At 52.9% G+C, this 19,347-nt stretch overlaps 1 protein-coding gene and 1 non-coding gene across 2 annotated transcripts in view; both read right to left on the bottom strand.

The window, feature by feature from the left end:
• LOC119111529 (DNA-directed RNA polymerase II subunit RPB2-like) overlaps positions 1 to 16,238 on the bottom strand; it is a 17,495-nt gene extending 1,257 nt beyond the window's left edge. The window contains 17 exon segments of the mRNA XM_037235343.1: positions 64 to 255; positions 663 to 932; positions 6,459 to 6,681; positions 7,343 to 7,402; positions 7,404 to 7,498; positions 7,717 to 7,828; positions 8,319 to 8,445; positions 8,726 to 8,882; positions 9,335 to 9,521; positions 9,879 to 9,998; positions 10,206 to 10,402; positions 10,535 to 10,699; positions 11,445 to 11,603; positions 12,068 to 12,195; positions 12,523 to 12,727; positions 13,497 to 13,720; positions 16,074 to 16,238. Coding sequence (XP_037091238.1) covers positions 64 to 255; positions 663 to 932; positions 6,459 to 6,681; positions 7,343 to 7,402; positions 7,404 to 7,498; positions 7,717 to 7,828; positions 8,319 to 8,445; positions 8,726 to 8,882; positions 9,335 to 9,521; positions 9,879 to 9,998; positions 10,206 to 10,402; positions 10,535 to 10,699; positions 11,445 to 11,603; positions 12,068 to 12,195; positions 12,523 to 12,727; positions 13,497 to 13,720; positions 16,074 to 16,089 — 2,637 coding nt within the window. The 5' untranslated portion in view covers positions 16,090 to 16,238.
• On the bottom strand, positions 2,667 to 2,748 carry TRNAS-GCU (transfer RNA serine (anticodon GCU)). Its single transcript has one exon. It is a non-coding gene; the product is annotated as a tRNA-Ser (tRNA).
• Positions 16,239 to 19,347: the final 3,109 nt, after the last annotated feature.

Genomic DNA, 19,347 nt, shown 5'->3' on the forward strand with positions numbered 1-19,347 from the left:
CGACTCGGAACACGACGTCCCGTCCGCCGGCGGCGGCGCCACCAGCCGACGCCGCGCACCCACCTCGTCGTCATTCTCGGGCAGCACGATCGTCTTGCCGATGATGACGTCATCGCCGGAGACGCGCACGCCCGGCGCCACGATGCCGTCGTCGTCTAGCTTCTCGTAGATGGCGTTGCGCATGCCCTGGCACGTGTCGCGCGACGGCCGCTCGAACGTCTCCTCCTGGTCTCCGATCTTCTTCGTCTCGGCGTCCTGTCCGCGACCGGTGGTGACGTCACAAGACGGGACGGTGACGTCACACAAGGGAGCTGGGACACAGCGGCCGTCGTGATCATGCGTTGGGAGTTAACGCTCGTCGCGTTGGCCGGTGGTAAACTCAGCAATGCGAGGGGCTCACGCAGGCGGCACAAAACGGGTGAAGTATGGCGAAAAGGCGCGTATCTGGTGGGCACAGTCACCACCCGCGAAATCCAGCTATGCACACCGAATCAACTACGCTGCTCCTGGACAAATACAGACCGCTCCGTGGTTTAGTTTACTCGTGCGCTCATCACCCGGCAGCAAACCACCGGTCGACTGAGCTCCGGTCACCTCCCGACCGCGTCTGTCGAGGCCCCGGTTCCGGTTCCGCGCGGCGGTCCGCACCGCGCCGGGCCCACCTTGTAGCTGCGGTAGAAGCAGGAGCGGAAGAAGCCGCGCTCCACGGCCGAGGCGTTCATGACCACCGAGTCCTCCTGGTTGTAGCCGGTGTAGCAGGCGATCGCCACGATCGAGTTGATGCCGGCTGGCAGCTCGCGGAAGCGCAGGTACTCCATGCTGCGCGTGGTCACCAGCGGCTTTTGCGGGTAGAACAGCACGTGCGCCAGCGTGTCCATGCGCACGTGGTAGTTGGTGATGTACACGCCCATGGCCTGCTTACCCATGGCGCTCTGGAACGGGGGACGGGCACGCGTGAGCGGCGGCCCGGGCGAGGCCAAGCACGGCGGGAGTGCGGCCCAACAATGCGGAAGCGTCGGCAGCGGCCGTACAACAGAGAAATACTGTGCATCACAAACTGCGGGGCGATCTTCAGGAATCACTGAGGACGGAAACAGTGGTCACGTGACCTTAATATCATAATCCTTGCCAGTGTCTGTCGGTCAACAGCACTCTCGCCTATTTACCAATAATACGGGACCCAGTCGCCTATCGGTCAACATAACACTCGACTATTTACCAAAAATACGGGTATGCGATGCCACCATGTCATACAACGGAGGATATAGAGTCTTCCCGTCGCCGGGAAGTTATCAGACTGGCCCGAATCCCATGGCGTATAATCGTAAACACTCAAAAAGCGTGACAAAATGTACCGCACACTACTATCTCCACCACCTTATAAGAAGCCCCATACTTTTTCATTCAAGATGAATAATCTTCCATTGAGATCATACCTGTCAGAGATAACGTCAACTGCATTTTGCATACCAGTGCCACTTACATTCGCTGCTGGCAGAGCATGCATTTTGCGTTCTGTTTTACAGGATGTACACAGTTCTCAGGGTAAGATATTGCCTGCGCAATAAGTTATGGACGTGCGAAAATGAAAACCACGCCGTAAGCATTTGTCATGAAATATAGCTTGCGAAACGAGAGTATGTCCTCCCATAAACAGTGAAATCGCATTATGCCAGTGACGACTAGACCAAACCCGATAGGGAAAAGGTAATACTTAACCAACTGCAGCCTAATGGACACATCAGTCAGGCCCTGAATTTAAGTTTGCCGTGTGGTTGTGGAGCATTGCTTTCCAGCTTTCGAGCACTAAATTAACTGACAGTGGTAAGTTGATGATGAGCTTTGACTTAAAACTTAATCCTGCTTCCCTGCCAAGACACCAAGCAATATCTGCGGGTGGCGTATTCAATGGGAGCGATTTGAGCATAGTTTTTAGCATGCGATATTACAATATTCGCGGACCAGGCTGGGCATACACATAGTATAATGGTATGATGGAATGTAAACATTTTCACCGTCCCTAGTACAAAGTTGCTAATAATTTTGCGGTCAGATCAGCCGCAGCAACCGACATTTCCCCAAATTACGTAACATAACACACCAGGAACTCAGCAACGTAGTTTGGGCAGGTGCCTTTCCGACTGTTTTGCTGCGGCACTGGGGATACTGGAGATACAGCGGGAGGAGTTAATGCCTACTGGGCATGACCCTCATATGCAATGTCATGCCACGGCTCACATCAACCGCTGGGAAACTGCAGGAAGCACGTGCAATAAGCCCCCAGTTATTCCAATACCGTCTTCCCGCCATCACGGCACGCGTACTGCATACATCTCGTGACAACAATGAACTATATATTGTAGGTCTCTCATAGATGTAATAATTTGTGACACAAGGATAAAACATGCTCGATTTGCTCTACCAAACGTTCCTCACAACGATGTACGAAATACGACTGTACAACTAACGATGCCGCATTTCACGTGGAATAGCTACTGTGGCCCCGGTTCGGTGAAGGTGAGCAACTGGCAAAATCCCATCCAAAGAGGCCTTAGGTTTGAAGCAAAAATTGGAACGATTGCAAGCCACGAAACCTTCAAAATGCGTGGGAAACTGATAGCTTTTAATCAGGCGCGATGCATCACAGAATACCAAGTGAAAACAGTCGACGAGGATGGGATTCGAACCCACGCGGGCAGAGCCCATTGGATTAGCAGTCCAACGCCTTAACCACTCGGCCACCTCGTCCGTTGGCAGTCGGGCTCCAACATCGAGGCAAATCGTACGATACAGCAACAGCAGCCTAACACCGATGTAATGAGCGTGCAACATGGCACCTGCATGGCTTTTAAGATTTTTCTTGACGATCACTTCCTGTCTCCTACCGCCAGACCAAGCATCCAAAAACCAATTGGAAATCCAGCCGGAGAGGCAGAGCAAGAACCAGAATCCAGCGTAACACTACATCGAGACATGGCAAGAACGAGGATGGACATGTGCCTGGGTCTCAAAGTGGATACAGGATGCCACAGTCTTCTATCCTTGTGACATTCTGATATATTTTGTGGGGTCCTAGGCATATGTCTGGAAGACCTGGCTCAGAATATGCGTGGGGATCTAGCAAATATCAAGACAGCCTGGAATTATGCCGACGGGTTCAACAAGAACCAAGACCCGGCCTCAACATGGCCAAAGAACCAAGATCTCTTACGTTAAGAGAACGAATGGGAACCAGCATCTCGGATGAGTATCTCACATTGTTGTCAAGATCCAGCGCGTACCCACATGATGCCCTTATATACACACCGGCACAAGTAAATATGACGGCACATTGGCCGGATATTTTTTATTTCAGACGCCATATCTTCAGGGGCATCCCATGATCTCGAGCTGCTATCCCGAGCTGCTGCTAGGGAACAGCCAATCAGAAGCAAACAAAGAGTTCTAGTGTTTTGTGAGCTTACGAATGGAAACCGCAACCAGGCTCTGGCCTTTGAGAAAGTCAGTGACTTGGAACCGGTGAGTGGTGCCTGTGAAAGGACCAATGGAACCAGGGTGTGTTTTGTGTAGAAAACTTACGGGGAACTACGAATCATGGCATATTACCAGTGAAGGAGCGAATGGGAACCACCTGCCCATGTCTTTTTTAATGAACCAATGATGGCCAGGAACTTGAGCCCGGTGTTTGCAAAACAGCCGGTGGGATCCGGTAACCCCGGGCTGAGGTAATCAGGGAGCCAGCCGGAGCCGGGATCGGAGCCTCGTCTTCATGACAGGGGTACTGAGAGTAGGCCGGAACAGGACTCATGGGGGGGGGGGGAGGGAGGCGGACAAACAAGTCACGACCCCGCAAGATGACCCAAGTTGGGCAAACATCTAACAATTTAGAATTCGAGTCAGCTTTTGAAAATCGTCAGCCCACCCCCACCCCTATCCCGAAGGCGGCATTCTGAACCCGGCCTTGGGGCCAAGAACTACCGCTGGCAGCCCGGCACATGTGTGCACGTGGACGCATCGCCAACTGAGCAGGATGGCTTGCAGATGAGCCAGCCAGGATCGAAGACCGGGCAGACGGGTCACGTTCTGGTGACCTCGGCGCCCACGACCAGCAAACGAAACAGACATTCTGCACACGAAGGCGGTCAGCAGCATATTCGGAAGTGGCGACCCCCACAGAGATCTCACTACGCTGAGTACGCCCTTCCTTACAAAACACACACATCCACAATATTTCATCCGACAAGGATAATAGCCCGGCGCTCAAAAAGAGACGCGTCGGGAAAAGGAACCCTGTCCCATCCCTCCCCCCCCCCTCCCCCCGCCTATCCCGTCTTCCGTGACGGAGCACTGTCAGTCCCCCACATTAATACAGTGGCTAGGTTAACAAACCGCGCCACACCAGAGTGCGAAAAACGGGGTGCTTATGACGACCGGGTTGAATGTAAAAGCGTACAAAAATTGCATTATACGGGACAATCAACTGTATATACTGTGCACCTAAATTGTAAGCAGTATTTTTTTCTCCGCTCCTTGGCCTACAACACGATTTAAATATCGACAAGCCTAATATCTACCAAACATCATCCAACCATAACTTGACGTGCCTAACATCTACAACACATTACTCAACCATAACGCAGACATTTCAGCCCGATGGGGAGAATCCACGAGACCCTCTCACTTGTCATCAAATTTCGACACGAATCCTTCAGTGCAAAAATCCGATACACCCTAAAGCATATTGCCTGACTTGCCGAGAAAATGACTATTCCTTATGCGGAAGACCAATGCGGGACCAGGGTGCAGCCAGGATTTGCGACGGGGGAGGCTTCCAGGATTTGTTACGGAAGTGAATCTTTTCAGGATCGAGTCCCAGCCCATTCGCAGAGTCTACGCACTGTGCGCAAACTGCAGGGCTAGAAATGCTACTAGGTACAGCGCCTGACGCATCGATGGGCAGCCGATGTTAGTTCGTCCTGGCGCCCACATCATCTCAGCTGCGTGCTGAACATGTGTGTAAGGTAATATGAATATTATGGCCACTAACAGGAATACGGCTTCCTATTCAGCTGGAAAGGCCCCCCGCCTCCCCACGCCCCAACATGAACAAGGGTTAAATTCGGGGAGAAACACACTTTTGGATACAGTTTGGGGTAGGTGTACCCATCTCCACCACTCAACCCACTACCTTAACTTATTCTGCGCAACTACGTCCCTGTCCTCTGGGCTGTGCGCTGGCCATGTCATCTGGCAATTGAACGCAACATGCCACTGCCCCTGAAAGTCACTGAAGTGCAAGGCCGAAATATCTTCCCTAATTGCGGACTTGTGCTGTTGTGGTGAAGAAAAAGGCGCTTGTTTCTTACGGGGGCGGCGGGGGGGGGGGGAGAGATACAGCCCCATGTGTCCCTCCCCAGGCCGCGCCTATGGTCCGGACGACCAGCTCTAACCCTAATATATCAAACCTCACCAAGTCACGCTCGGTCCCCTGTGCAGCCGGATGTCTTGTTACCGAGAGGAACGGACAATTCCTACAGCTGGATGCCTATTTGCGAATGCGATATCTGCATTGCGCTGTAGTTCAGCCGCCGTAACAACTTGACCTACAAAAACATCTATGCTCCCAAATGGCCCAAAAACGCCAAAACAGACGACGCCGTGCGCTCGTGGCAGGCGGCGAGGGAGCTGCGCCCCGATACTATTGCGCGAGGGGTCCAGTTCATCTCCATAATCCCGCAAAATTTCAAGCATCTTCAGCACCGGTCGTCTTCACAGAAAAAGTAAAATAATAGTAATACCAAAGCCACGCCAGCACGCCTGACCCAGCCGTCGGCAACATTTGCTCGGCCATCGGCGACAGACCAACCCGGCAACGACCGTACCACGCTGAATACGCCGTTCCCGTCCGATCGCTGAATTAAAACAGCACTGGGCCTGGTTGGGACGATAAACGGATAAACGACAGACTGGGAACAACGGGGGAAGTTGTCGGTTTTGTACGATAGTTTTGGTAGCAACCAGCTGGACCCGTCGGCTTTTGGCCGGCATCCCCCGTCCGCCGACAGGTTGCCCCGTACAAAGGCTGAATGGCGAAGCACCGCGCGTCAAATCGGTTGTTTCTCATGACAAATGAAAATGCCTGCCATCATGTCAGTGCGTGAGTAAGCTATCAAACTACAAGAGCATCAAATACGGATGAACTGCTAATGCGGAGGATTGATCCAGGCATCAAGAACATGATCTTGTGAATGTGAGTGCCACCCGATCTCCTTTCTGTCGCCTTCCTAACCGGTGGCCAAAAGTTTAACAAGACAACCGGTTCCTGAGCTGAGCCAAAACAACTCATGGGCCGCCATAACCACAGCCTATGACCACCATAACCACAACCTGCCAGAGCCGGTCGCTCATTCCGCGCCTGGCAGCGCAGGGCGAGCCAGCCTGGCAGGTCATACACCCACCTGGTACGTGTTCCTCGGGCTCTGGTTGTGATCGGGGAAGGGGATGATGGAGGCGCAGACGCCCAGGATCATGGCGGGGTGGATCTCGCAGTGGGTGTAGGTGGTGCAGTAGACGTTGTCCTTCTCGCCGCTCAGGTCGTCCGGCGTCATGGCGATCATGGTGGTCTCCTCCTCCAGGCAGTCGATGTACTCCACCACGCCGGAGGCCACCAGGTCGTGCCAGCTGGTCGGACGGCCGGCCGCGTCAGACTCACGCGAGAATGGACGGCAGGCTTCCGGTGCACACCATATTTCAAGCGAAGGATGTCGCAGCGTTCAGTGGGCCTGTCGCACGGTAGGGACGAGGCCCCAGCGGGCGGAACGAGGCCTCAGCGGGCAGGGACGAGGCCCAGCAGAGATGAGGCCCCAGCGGACAGGGACGAGGCTTCAGCGGGCAGGGAAGAGGCCCCAGCAGGCGGGGACAAGGCCCCAGCAGGCGGGGACGGGATCCCAAGGACGGGGACGAGGGCCTAGCGGGCAGGAATGAGGCGTCGGCAGGCGGGGACGGGCAGCAGCAGCAGCCGCCGCTGGTCCGCTGCGACGTAAACTAGCACGCGGCACACGAGGGTCTGAGGTAATCAGCGGTTGTGCTGTCTGCGTGACTCCCCGTCCACGTGAATGCTTCCCATGCGAGAGAGGCCCAAATCACTACACCGAATACACGCAACCAGAGTTCTCCAAACATTTAATCACGCTTCAACGGTCTACATCGGTAACAATTGATCCTTTCGGCGGATTGTTCGCAAAGTGCCTATAACCCCTCACCGCCGTCCCTGCGACCAGGTGAGAAGCAAGGGGGGGGGGGGGGAGAGCATGCCCGAGCTGGACGCCAAACCCCGGCGTACCTGTAGTTGTTATACTCCCGCTCCTTCAGCATGTCGATGTGCCGCTTCTTCAGCAGCAGCCTGGCCCTTCTCCACGATGAGCAACGGCCGGCAGATGCGGCCGGCGTCCGTGTAGATGCGGATCTCCCTGTCCCGGATGTCCCGCACCATGCACACCTGGGGACGGCGGGCGGTCACGGCCGGCGGAACATGCTGATCAGCTGCATCCCAATACCACCGGTACCGGCCATCAGCCATGCCCCCCAAAGTTCCGATCCTCCCCGAGGGTCGCCTGGTGAAGCACATCCACGATCCGTCCACACGGCTGGTGCCCGTCGCCAGCCGGTAAGGATCGCGGCTCGGGTACGGGCTCTGACACGGCGCGCCAGTCCCACCTCCGACACGATGATGTCCATCTGGCGGCGCAGCTTGCGCAGGGTGGTCATCAGCTGTTCCGGGTCCCGGTGGATCCCCACCCAGCAACCGTTCACGAAGATCTTGGTGGCGCTGCGGATGAGCAGAGGCCGGATTAAGCACCTCAGCTATGCTGATGGTGTGACACTCCTTCCAAGACCCCTTTGTGAACGATATTTCTGTAACCACTGTTCAGGCAAATAGGAGCGCATCTTCCACGTTTCTGATCATATGAATGTTTGGTAAGCCAACAACAATGGAGCAATATCGTGAGTTCGCTATGAACATCATCAAACAACATAGAAATATGTAGTGAATGTTTTGATTTTCAGTGACTCAGATAAACAATGACATCCACCTGAGACACGGCCGCACAATGCGGTCCTTCACAGCCGGAGTATGGAGGAAAAACAACACACGAACGCAACAAAGTCCGCATCAGACAACGCACTGGCACAAATCCAGCATCAGCGTGCTATTGCCGGCTCTAATGAGACGGCAGCATCGCCACAGTAAACGCGACAGCGGCACTGAGCGGCTACACCAGTGCCGTAGACGGCCGCCCGTCTGTCTGGACACTGACTCGATGATGGCGCTGGGCGCGATCTCCTCCAGGTTCTCCATGCTCCACTCCTCCAGGAACTCGAGGATGGGAGACGGCTGCGAGCCGACCGAGATGTAGGCCATCAGCGCCAGGTTCTTCACCAGACCTGGGAGCCGTCACACACGCGCCCGTCAGTCCGCCGCGGGCGCGGCCTGAGCGTCATCGGACGGGCGGCGGCGGCGGCCGGCCCGGTGCCGCCCCCACAACTGCAGCATCCGATCCACTGCAGGCAACACTCGTGCTGACACGGCGCTTCACGCGATAGGGAGCGAGCGGTGGGAGCCGCCAACTGATCAACAGCGGCGACGACAGCGGCGAGCACCGGCTGAACAGGACACCGGCAGGCGCATCAGCGGCTGCCCTGACCGACGGGACGCGGAACTGACCGACGGCGGCGCCCTCGGGCGTCTCGGCCGGGCAGATCATGCCCCAGAGCGTGTTGTGCAGCTGGCGCGGCTTAGCCAGCTTGCCGTCGCGGCCGATCGGCGAGTTCACCCGTCGTAGGTGGGACAGCGTCGAGGCGAACGTCAGCCGGTTCAGCACCTGCGCGGCGGCGGAAGCGTTGACACGGCACGTCACCACCCGGCGACATGGTACGCCCGCCACCGACTTCGCAACATCACTCGCCACTGTACTGTTTTCGGTGGTCGCAAAAGCGTATCCGCGACAGCGGGCTTCCGTTATTATTTCGAACGCTGCGGCCCCATACCAGGAGCGACAGTACGCCAGGGACGGGGATACCATCCCTGATCGCCACGGCGAGCGTTACAACGCCGTGCACTCCGCTTCGATGGCCACCGACAAAGCTGGCCGCCCCGCCTGCACGGTTCGTCGCTCACAACACCACTCTCAACGGAGCAATGACTCCTGATAGTAACCGAAACAATATAGCGCCTACTCCCCCGTGGTCAGGCGTGCGAGCAGCGCGCCGCCCGGATTGGCGCTCCGGTCGGCAGCCGGCGTGGTCCTCCGCTCGGCGCGCCGCCGCCACTCGCCTGGGAGACGCCGGCGCGCGCCTGGTGCGCCTTCTTCTGGTCACCCCAGTTGCCGGTGGCCAGTGAGTACTTGAGGCCATCCGTGATGGTGGAGGTCTTGACGGCCAGGTGCAGGCCAAAGTCTTTGCCGTTGTCGATGAATTTCTGGGCGTACATGCGGACCTCCTTCAGCAGGTTCTTGAACAGCCTGAAAGCGGTGCGCCATCATTGGAGGGCTCCGAAACATAGTAGCATGTGACTCCGGGCTGCTGAATTCACCATCAAACAATATCATCTGTAGCGCGCATAGTAGATAAGTACACATCGTCTTACTAATATATGATACAAAATTACTGGTCAAAAATTGCTTAACCATGGGTAATGTGCCGAAAAAGGATGTTTGGCCTACGCAAACACAGCACTTGACATCCAACGAGCTCTGCAGACTGTAGGTCATAGTCCAAACCACGCAGGAAACGTTTGCTGCAGGACAGCTTGACAAGTTTCGTGGCCGGCCGGTCTGGCGGACGCCGCGGCGCCCGAGCGGCTGCCGTGCCGTGCGTACCCCCTGAAGAGGAAGGCCAGCAGCGGTCCGGCCAGGTCCAGCCGCTTGTTGCCGTAGTGATCACGGTCGTCCAGCTCGCGCCGGCTCAGCGAGGCCATCAGCAGACGGTGCACCATGTACCTGCGGCCACCGACCGTACCCAGCTCACGGCCGGCACGGCGCGGACGGCACGAGGTCAACAGCTACACCCCAGCCCCAGGGCAGCCGGCCTGAATACTGCTCAACGCTATGGCACTAAACGATCATTAACTCTGTGTATGGTTTAAGGTTGTCCCGCTTAACGCATGCCGACGAAAAATCGGGCAATGTCGAAAAAAGCGTGCCTACCCGAGGAAGTAAGCCTTCTTGGTCTCGCAGAAGTCGGACACGCCGACGTGGGGCAGCATCTCCTTCTGCAGAATCTCGCGCGCGTACTTGATACGCTTCTCCTTCGTCACGCCTGGCTTGGCTCCGCGAGCGCCGATGAAATTGAGCGCCACGTTCTGCTCCTGGATGACGAACGCCTCGTCCAGCGAGGGCTTCACCTGGAAGCACCGAACGGACGCGACTAACGTCTCGCCAGACCACAGGGATTGCCTTGCCCCTGCCGAACATCACAGTCGGTACCGGGCCAGCCGCGGGGGCCCTATCGCACCATCACCGCCCATTCCACCCACCATCTCCATCATCTCGGGGTCGTCGAAGTCGTAGATGATGTGCTCGAGGATGTCCCGGTCGGCGACGAAGCCCAGCGCTCGGAAAACGATCATGATCGGGATCTCCTGCTTGATGTACGGCAAGATGGCGATGATCCGCTGACCGATCGCAGACTTCTTCACGTTCTGGAAAACAGGCAGTGGTCGTCTTGAAGACACAGGCCGAATCGTGCAATGGCAGCCATCGCGGAGAACGAGCAAGAGCAAAACGACGACGGTATTGCACGTGGGCGTCGACGGTATTGCACTTGACGCGTCGTAGATACAGGCATCTGCACACGCGCAAATTGCTAAGAACCTAACCTAACCTAACCTAACTAAGATGAATCAATTCCAAAATGAGCGTTTATTAAGTTATGGCGCCACCAAAAAACGAATGACACAATTTCAACTTTTGAACCAGCTTCGAACAAGCTAAATGATGCGCACAGCAACGTGTTTTGTGATTGAGATGGTGCTACCACGTGACCCATTTTAAGTTGTACTGATTTGCTTCCAATTATATATCGAAAACGACTATTACTTCTGGACTCATATGTGTGATGTCAGGATGATGATGATGATGATGATGATGATGATGATGATGATGATGATGATGATGATGATGATGTCATGTATGATATCTTAACTCAGGTGCCACCTCGACACCGACACGCGTGCTACAACGGCCGACGGTAGCACGGCCGGGGGCCAGGCCTTTGCGGAGCATCACAACGAGCCACCTGGACACCAACACACGTGCTGCCGCGGCCGCCCGTAAGACGGCCTGGCGCCAGGCCTCTGCGGAGCATCACATGGGCCACCTGGACACCGGCACACGTGCTGCAGCGGCCGTCGGTAAGACTGCCGCTGGCCTCTGCGGCCCGCCCACCTGTCCGCTCCTGGCCAGCATATTGACCCACAGCGTAGAGGTGGGCCGAGACGAGTACTCCACCGCCGAGCGAATCTCCGCCTTGAACGCGTACTTGCCGTCCTTCATGCTGAACACGTACACCGTGTTGGTCGCCATTTTCTCTTGGGCGATGAGAACCTGAAGCAAGACGACTTTGTACGTGTGTCTTCCAAGCGCATGGCAAAACAGTAACACACAATCGATATTTGTATCAAAGGATGCTGGGCTGCTCAAATTCAATGCACTGTTTTTCGGAATGTTTTTCCAACAACAAAACATGAACCGCATTACCAATGTAATGCCAACATGCATAAGCGTAGCCCCCAGAACCTGGCATTTGTTTCAAGAAGCGCACAGCAGCACAGAGATTACTCACATTTCAGAACCATATCAACAAGGGCAGTAAACCACGAATTGTAGTCAAGTCAAGTCAAGAGCACAGGGGCATACCTGGCGATCACGACTTTCCATCGCTCCACTTCACGACACCCCCCACCAGCCCCGCCCCGGACCTGGCGGCGCGCGCGGCTGCCAGGTCCGGCGCGCCGCCAGGCGGCCAGAGTCCACATCGTCGTTCGCCGGCCGGCCCGCGGCTCCCTCACCTTCTCCGAGCCGTTGATGATGAAGTAGCCGCCCGGGTCGAGCGGGCACTCGTTGAGCTGCGTCAAATCGCGGTCCGTCAGGCCCGACAGCAGGCAGTGTGTGGAGCGCAGCATGATGGGGATCTTGCCTGCCGAACACCGCACGGTCGTCTCAGACCTACCACCGAACCATCGCACCGCATCGGCCGGAGCGCGCCGGCACGCACGGGGCACACGACCTCCCAGACAAACACATAACACAGACACGCTCGTACGCACGCACGCGCGCACGCACGCACACACACACGCACGCACTTGCGAAAACACAGGCACGCAAATAGCCCATATGTTTCTTATTTGGGCTTGGGGGCGCGTGGACGGCAGCGATCATTCTGAGCGTCAACCTGTTCGCCCCCGCGCTCTCGACGACCTTTGAGCACGCGGCGACGCGCCCGGCCCTGCCGCCCGCGCCGTACCGATGAAGGTCTTCTGCTCCTGTGTGACAACAGGCTGCTCGCCGTCCTTGATGACCGTCTTCGTGATGTCCACGTAGAGCGGGGCCGAGTAGACCAGGTTGCGCAGGCGCGCCTCGTTCGGGAACATGGCGCTCGGCGCGCCATCCGTCTCCCAGTGGGTCGGCTTCGAGAGGTAGATCTGCTCGAACTTCAGCAGGTAGCGCGGCTGGGGAGCACAGCACGCTGTGGGTCACGCGCGGCCCAGACCGTCGCACCAGCCTTGCGGTCCCTGTACATTCCCGGTTTTTGGGGGCTCGAACATCCTATGGTTTGCGACATATCAGCAATGCCTCGTCATTGTCCCAAGGTAAAATCCTCAAGGCTCCGAAAAAGCAATGCGGGGTACTGATCTGAGGGGTACCATAGCATTCACCTGACACGTAATCACAGTCCTACTGACTGAGCTCTCGAACTCATTATCCCACCGACTGGGCATTGACTTTGACCCATTGACATTGACCCATCATCATACTGCATGGGCTCTAAAACGTATCATCACTGACAAGAATCTAAAGCTACCGCCTCAAAGATTGTCACACCGGACTCAACTGGAGTTTCGAACTCACAGAGTGACTAGTGACGTTAACTCACCACCTCCTTGACCAGCCTCCTGACCTCACCTACTCACTAACTGGCACCACCAACTCCTCATCAGCCGGGGACGCGAGCTCACTGTCCCCTAACTGGAGTCACGAAAACGTCGCTTCGCTGACTGACATCACGAGCGCACCATCACGCTGACTGGCTCCACGACCCCACCATGTACCGTCACGAGCTCATCGTCGCCGTAAACGGAGTCACGACCTCGCCGTCTCACGAACAACCCGGCAACCTCACGGGCGACGCAGCGCTGAACGCCAGGCAGCAGGAGTGCAATGTCTCACACTGGCCAGCCGACCGGCAGCTGGCTCCGCTAGCCGTGCGTGCTCACTGACCGGCGTCTCGATCTCGCCCGAGGTGTGCTGCGCCTCCGCCTGCAGGTCGATGGCCGGCGAGTCCTCCACGATCCGCTGCACCGACATCTGGATGAACTCGTCGAACGAGTCCAGCTGCTGCCGGACCAGGCCCTTCTCGTCGAAGTAGGAGTTGATGACGATCCAGCAGGCCTCCTGCCAGAGCTCCGAGGAGATCTCCTCCTGCTCCTCATCCTCGTACATATCTGAAAGGTCATTAATTAAAAACGCTACTGCACACTGCAAATGCCACTATACATGAAAGCAGGCAGAAATAACAGGTTGCTGTGATTGCTTTAAAAACAACCTTTCAACCATAACACCCGCAATTCATTCTCAGTTACAATTCTGTGCCTGGTAAGGCACATATGAAGAGCTGGCTAAGCAGGACTGAATCTTTGCTCCAGAATGCCAGTCAAGCCTGATGACTACTATACAGTGGCCATTATCTGCACCTAGCCATCAGGTTGCCTCATACTTCACACAGAGTTACCATGTTGAATCACAACCATTGTACATGATAGCCATCACTTTATTGCCAACCCAGACGATATATGTATAGTGGGCTAACAATGTTTTTGCTTGAGTGGAGGACTCTAGGTCCATGTCACATATTCATGCTGATTTTTAGATGCCAAAGCACAGACAAGTTAAACCTTCATTGTCCCAATCACTAAACTGAGGTATATTTTTTTGTTCAAGTTTAGGTTGTCTTTCAATAATATAGCATGCATCAACACATATTGGAGCTCTGAAAATCTGCATATATTGTCCATGACTTGAGAGGTGTGCATCAATGTTCCCTCAAGTAACAAAGGCATGACTTGATGCATGTGACTTCAGTGCTGACAGTTCCTAGATACTACATAAGGTGTGAGAGTAACATTGTGTGAATGGGGAAGGCACGGGATGTTTTCTTGTTTTGTGCCACATACTATGCTTTTAGTTTTTGAATGAAAGTGCCAGCCATTATCTGTTTACCACATTTACTATGCCCTCTACAGTATCAAAGGCCAGTCTGCAAAGTGTGGGAAGTTTTAATACTTTGTTGTGGCAACAACAGACCAGAAGCAGCTCATGACTGCCTCTCGAGATTCATGGGCAGCAGCTAAGCATTTGATGCCTTGTACCAATTTATTTTATATGAAGCATATGCTGCCATAGTTTGGGTCTGTGTGTCCATTACAAGCAATTAGCAGATGTTCTGACAGTGGAAATGTACTTTTCCTACATTATGCATAAACAGACTTCCTGCTTCTACCATAGCTGACTCAAATGAACCAAAATCTGGAACTGGTGCTGCATATGCTAGAACATAAAACTATGCTGTGTTACACTACAAATGAAATAGGGGTAATCTGCAACATATAGGAAGCAAGGAAGAAATCTGAGCAAAAAAATAAGGGCTGCATTGCACATTTTTCATCACCTTAACCATCAAAGTCACACAAGAGAAAAATGATTTGACAAAACATGCAAATAAATGAAGGCAGTAAGGTTTGATTTTCTGATAAAAAGACCTGTGTTTTTTTATGACAGACCAACTTGCACAGCATTGTCTCTAAAAGGAGACTTGTGTGTACAGCAAATAAACATGCCCAATAGATTGTGACTAGAAGCACACAGATGTGTGCCCAACCCTGTGCACTATGTCTTCAGAAAGTATATAAGAAAAAGGAATATCTTGTTCATGCTGGCTATAATTTGCAACTGATCACATGCTTATGGCCTCTAAGCCCCATGTCAAACAGTGTTAAACTGATAGATATCTGCTGTAAGATTGCACAGAAAGATGCAATTTAGATGGCAGAATCTGGGCACCTTGTGCTGTTTCCCATAAACTGCAATACCTGTCTAGTGCTATACTCATAATTTATGAATAACTTGTGTCTAAGGACATTGCAGCTTCATGGTTATGCACAATGCTACATCATCATTAATTCCATCTTGGGGAAATGGTTGGAACAATCCACAACACCTTGCAAAATATCAATGCTGACAAATTATGCAAAATATAAATAGTTGGTCATGCCAAAAGGTAGGTTTTTAATGAAATCCATGTAAATAAATAGCATATGCTACTGATCATGTCTTGCTTGTCAGCATTAAGGTAAGTCTGCAACTGCAAACTGGATGCACTTGCAACTATAAAATGTCTAAAGCACAGGCCTCTCCTGACAACCTTCTTCAAGAACTGCTTCAGTACTAACATCTGCAAGAAAATTAATCCTGTATAAGATGCTTGCATGTCAATGCACTGCTCCTGGAGTGTGTATGCACCATACTCATAAAAAGCTTAACTGCACTGAATTTTGCTTCTTACATGACAAAATTGTGTGGGGGCACAGAAGTGTCTTACCAACATTATAATTTCTTGGAAACATTGGCTTTATGCAACCTGAAATCAGCGGCAGGAATGCACCAAACTGGGTCTCTGGTATCTACGCCATGCCTGCACTGCAATTACTCCCGGGATGTCGATGCTACGCCGGACATCTTCGGCGTAATGTTCTTTTTTTGTAGTCCGCATGCTAAGTAGCTATAACAGAAATAACTTACCTTCCTCTTCATACATGATTGCGGCTGCTTCTTGCTTGGTTTGTATGCCAGGCACAAATATCGATCCGAAGAACAAAACAAGATCAAGGCAATTGGATCAAATAGATAAGCAACAGTATCGCCTTCCCACTTCCCCCGGCCCTCCAAAACACGCCAACCCCGGCGAACGCCGCAGCGCACTGACGGCGACAGCTGGCACCGCGGCAAGCCTAGGTGAAATAAATCTGCAGGGACTAAACGACGGATAAATCCTACCAACAGCTCAACGCTAATACCTTCTGGTACTGATCGCTGCAAAATATTTCGTTTCACTGCGGCATTATTGATAACCAGCGTTGACAGATCATGGTGGCTTTAACCGACTTAAAAATCAAGAAAAGCTTCAAAAACTAAAAAATTACGCAACAGCTCACACTAAACCACCGCCCACAAGCTCGTTCCCAGTTGATGCGCCGTGGCCGTTAAAATGTGGCAGAATATCTCTGGAATATCTGTAGAACAGACGTGAGAAACGACATGAAAAAAAATATGCAGAACAGGTCTGCATTTGTAGAATATGGTGACCTTGGATCGGGTCGACAGTTACTCAAAAACGCCAAAACCTGTTCAAGACCCAGCGTTTTGGCTTGGTCGCTACCAGGCCTTAATCAATCGATTCAGCAATGTCGAGAAGCTCATGATGAGGAAGGAAAGATGTGGTCTTGGGTCAGGCTGAAGGTGATTAAAGCGCCCGAAGCTGCCGTAATTTGTTGGCAGACAAAGCCATGCTGTGCGCCTAAGTGACTGATCGCCATAAAATTGCCTCATTCAGTGCTGCATGGTCGACAATCTACCGGCCCCAGAACATGGTCACCGTGTGCAGGCTAAGGGTCATCAAAAACACCTGAAACCGAAAAAAAAAATCAGGTTGCATTTGCCAATTGGTGCAAACCTACGGAGCTGCCTGCTACAAAATATTGAACAACGGGTGCACCATGGTAAAACCTATCTTCGCCAGGAACATTGCTGACCTTGGGCCGGTGAAAGGTCATCAAAAAAACACCTAAACACGTCTGAATTGGATACATACAACATCATGCTCCCAGTCTTTGGGACAGATCGCTACGCAATCTGCGCCATTTAAAGCGACATGGTGAATATCCCCCTGTTCAGAATATGTTGACCTTGATGCGGGCAAAAGGTTGCCAAAAAATGTCAAGTTCATAAAATACTTGAAGACAGCTCTCTGCACTAGGTCTATGGAATTTCAGATGGGACCTATCGCCCTCAAAATAATTGTCCATCTCCATGCAGCACGGTAGATGACCTATCTTTTCAGACCATGGTGACCATTGGCCAGGTCAAAGGCCACACAAAAGGAATTGCCGAAACTGGCTGCAGCCAAACGCCATGACCCAGCCTCCTGGATCGATCGCTACGATGCATTCGCCAGTCCATGCAGCAGGATGCTATAAACTATAAACTACGATATAGGTTGATTTGCCACGATAAGCTTTCCTTTCCAGCGCAAAGTGACCTGGGTTCAGTTAAAGGTTTACAATAACCACCCCAAAAGCAGCAACACATATTGCAGATAACCTGATGATCCGAGTCTATGGGCCGATCGCCACAAACCCATTGCTACTATGTGGCTTACCACTTTTACCTACATTCAGCCGATATGGCGTGGTCAACAGCATATTCTGCCCAGACATGGTGACCTGTAGCCAGAGGTTCAAAGGCAGTGGCGTAGCCAGGATTTCGCTCAAGAGGGACCGGCCAAGGGTCATCCTAACGGTGGACAAACGCGCACTGGCACATAAATGCGAGATAGAGCTGATTTGAACGTTTTGATATAACGTGCCGTATCATGCTAAATGAGTAATTAGCGGGGTAATCACATTGTATTTGAAAACGCCTACGTAGCGGTGGCTGCGCCATCAATTTTTGATTGGGGGACGGGTGAGAAAACCATTGTAACAACTGAATAAAAGGGATGGGAAAATCATGCGTCTAATGATTGGAGTTTTGCAAATGTTCAGTGCCATATGAATTCCTCATGCGCCTTGCGCTCACCACCGTTAGGCATGGGGGACGCGGAACCGGGCATGGTGGCAAGGACGTCTAACGTCGGCCCTGTGGGCGTTGTCCGAAACCATCCAATGACTGTCACACCACCCCCCCCCTCGCTCTCCAGTGTGGAAGGACATCCATTCTCACATGCCGGCGGAAAAAGCGTTATCACAGTTTCGTAGCTTCTTCTTAGTAGTCAGCAAAGTGCATACTATTTTCTAAAACAAGTGACTAGAAATCTTACCAAGTGTGTATAAGTGTGTACGTTTAGATACAAAGCTTGGCAGGTTGATAGCAGGTGGTGTACTTTTTCCACAGCTGTGCCACGGCTTGGACGCCCGATTCATTTTTTCTTTTTGCTGACAAAAATGATCGCATAGCATAAATCTCACCATTAATTGCGGTTCCGATAGAAACATTCCAACAACACACTGCTTGAGTATAACAGGGTTCACATACTCCTTCCAGGTCTGCACCACCACCGTTTATAGTACGGCCCTAAGCGCGGCGAAAGGTTCGCGGGTGTGGTGCGTTTTGATTCGCAAAAGTCACTGTGGCAAGAGCTGGATCCATTCAATCCAGGCGAATGCGATGTCCACGACACATTACTGTTGCGTTGGTTCTCCTCTGCGTCGCCATTAAACGAATTAAGTTTTGAGCCCATGCCGCGAGCTAAAATTGCATGCAGCTGTGGCTGATCTGGCGTGCAGGGTCATGAGAAGGCGATCAAGTTTGACGACACAAGGAATGGGTTCTTGCGGGTCAGGCCACACACTGCGAAGAATGGACGGGAAGGGGCTATATTTACTCCCTTGACAAATGACAGGAGGGCAAATGACTTCCTGCCCCTCTAGAGGCGCTGCCCCAGACGTCTCCGTACAGAGCGTTAAGGTTACACAGCTTCTACGCGACCAGGAATGAGAACTAACGAGCTCGAAAAGAGATAATAAATGGATCAAATGGGGTCTCTTCAGGTTACATGAGGGACATGCTGCAACTTAGTAGTCTTAAAACCAAATGCATCTCGCACTGTCACACATATCGCACAAGTTTGATGCTTTCATGTTGTAGCGCAACTTAAAAACCGGTGTCCGATTGATAGATGACATTTATGGCCTTTAAAAGATTTGCTGGTGCTCCGTAGAAATTAAATGAAACGAAGCACGCGAAATTTTCTGCACCACTTCCTCAAGCACGCTGCGGCTTTTGCACCTGCGCGACG

The sequence above is a fragment of the Pollicipes pollicipes genome, unplaced genomic scaffold, assembly GCF_011947565.3.
Source record: "Pollicipes pollicipes isolate AB1234 unplaced genomic scaffold, Ppol_2.1 Scaffold_7261;HRSCAF=8764_pilon_pilon_pilon, whole genome shotgun sequence".
NCBI classification, from domain to species: domain Eukaryota; kingdom Metazoa; phylum Arthropoda; class Thecostraca; order Pollicipedomorpha; family Pollicipedidae; genus Pollicipes; species Pollicipes pollicipes.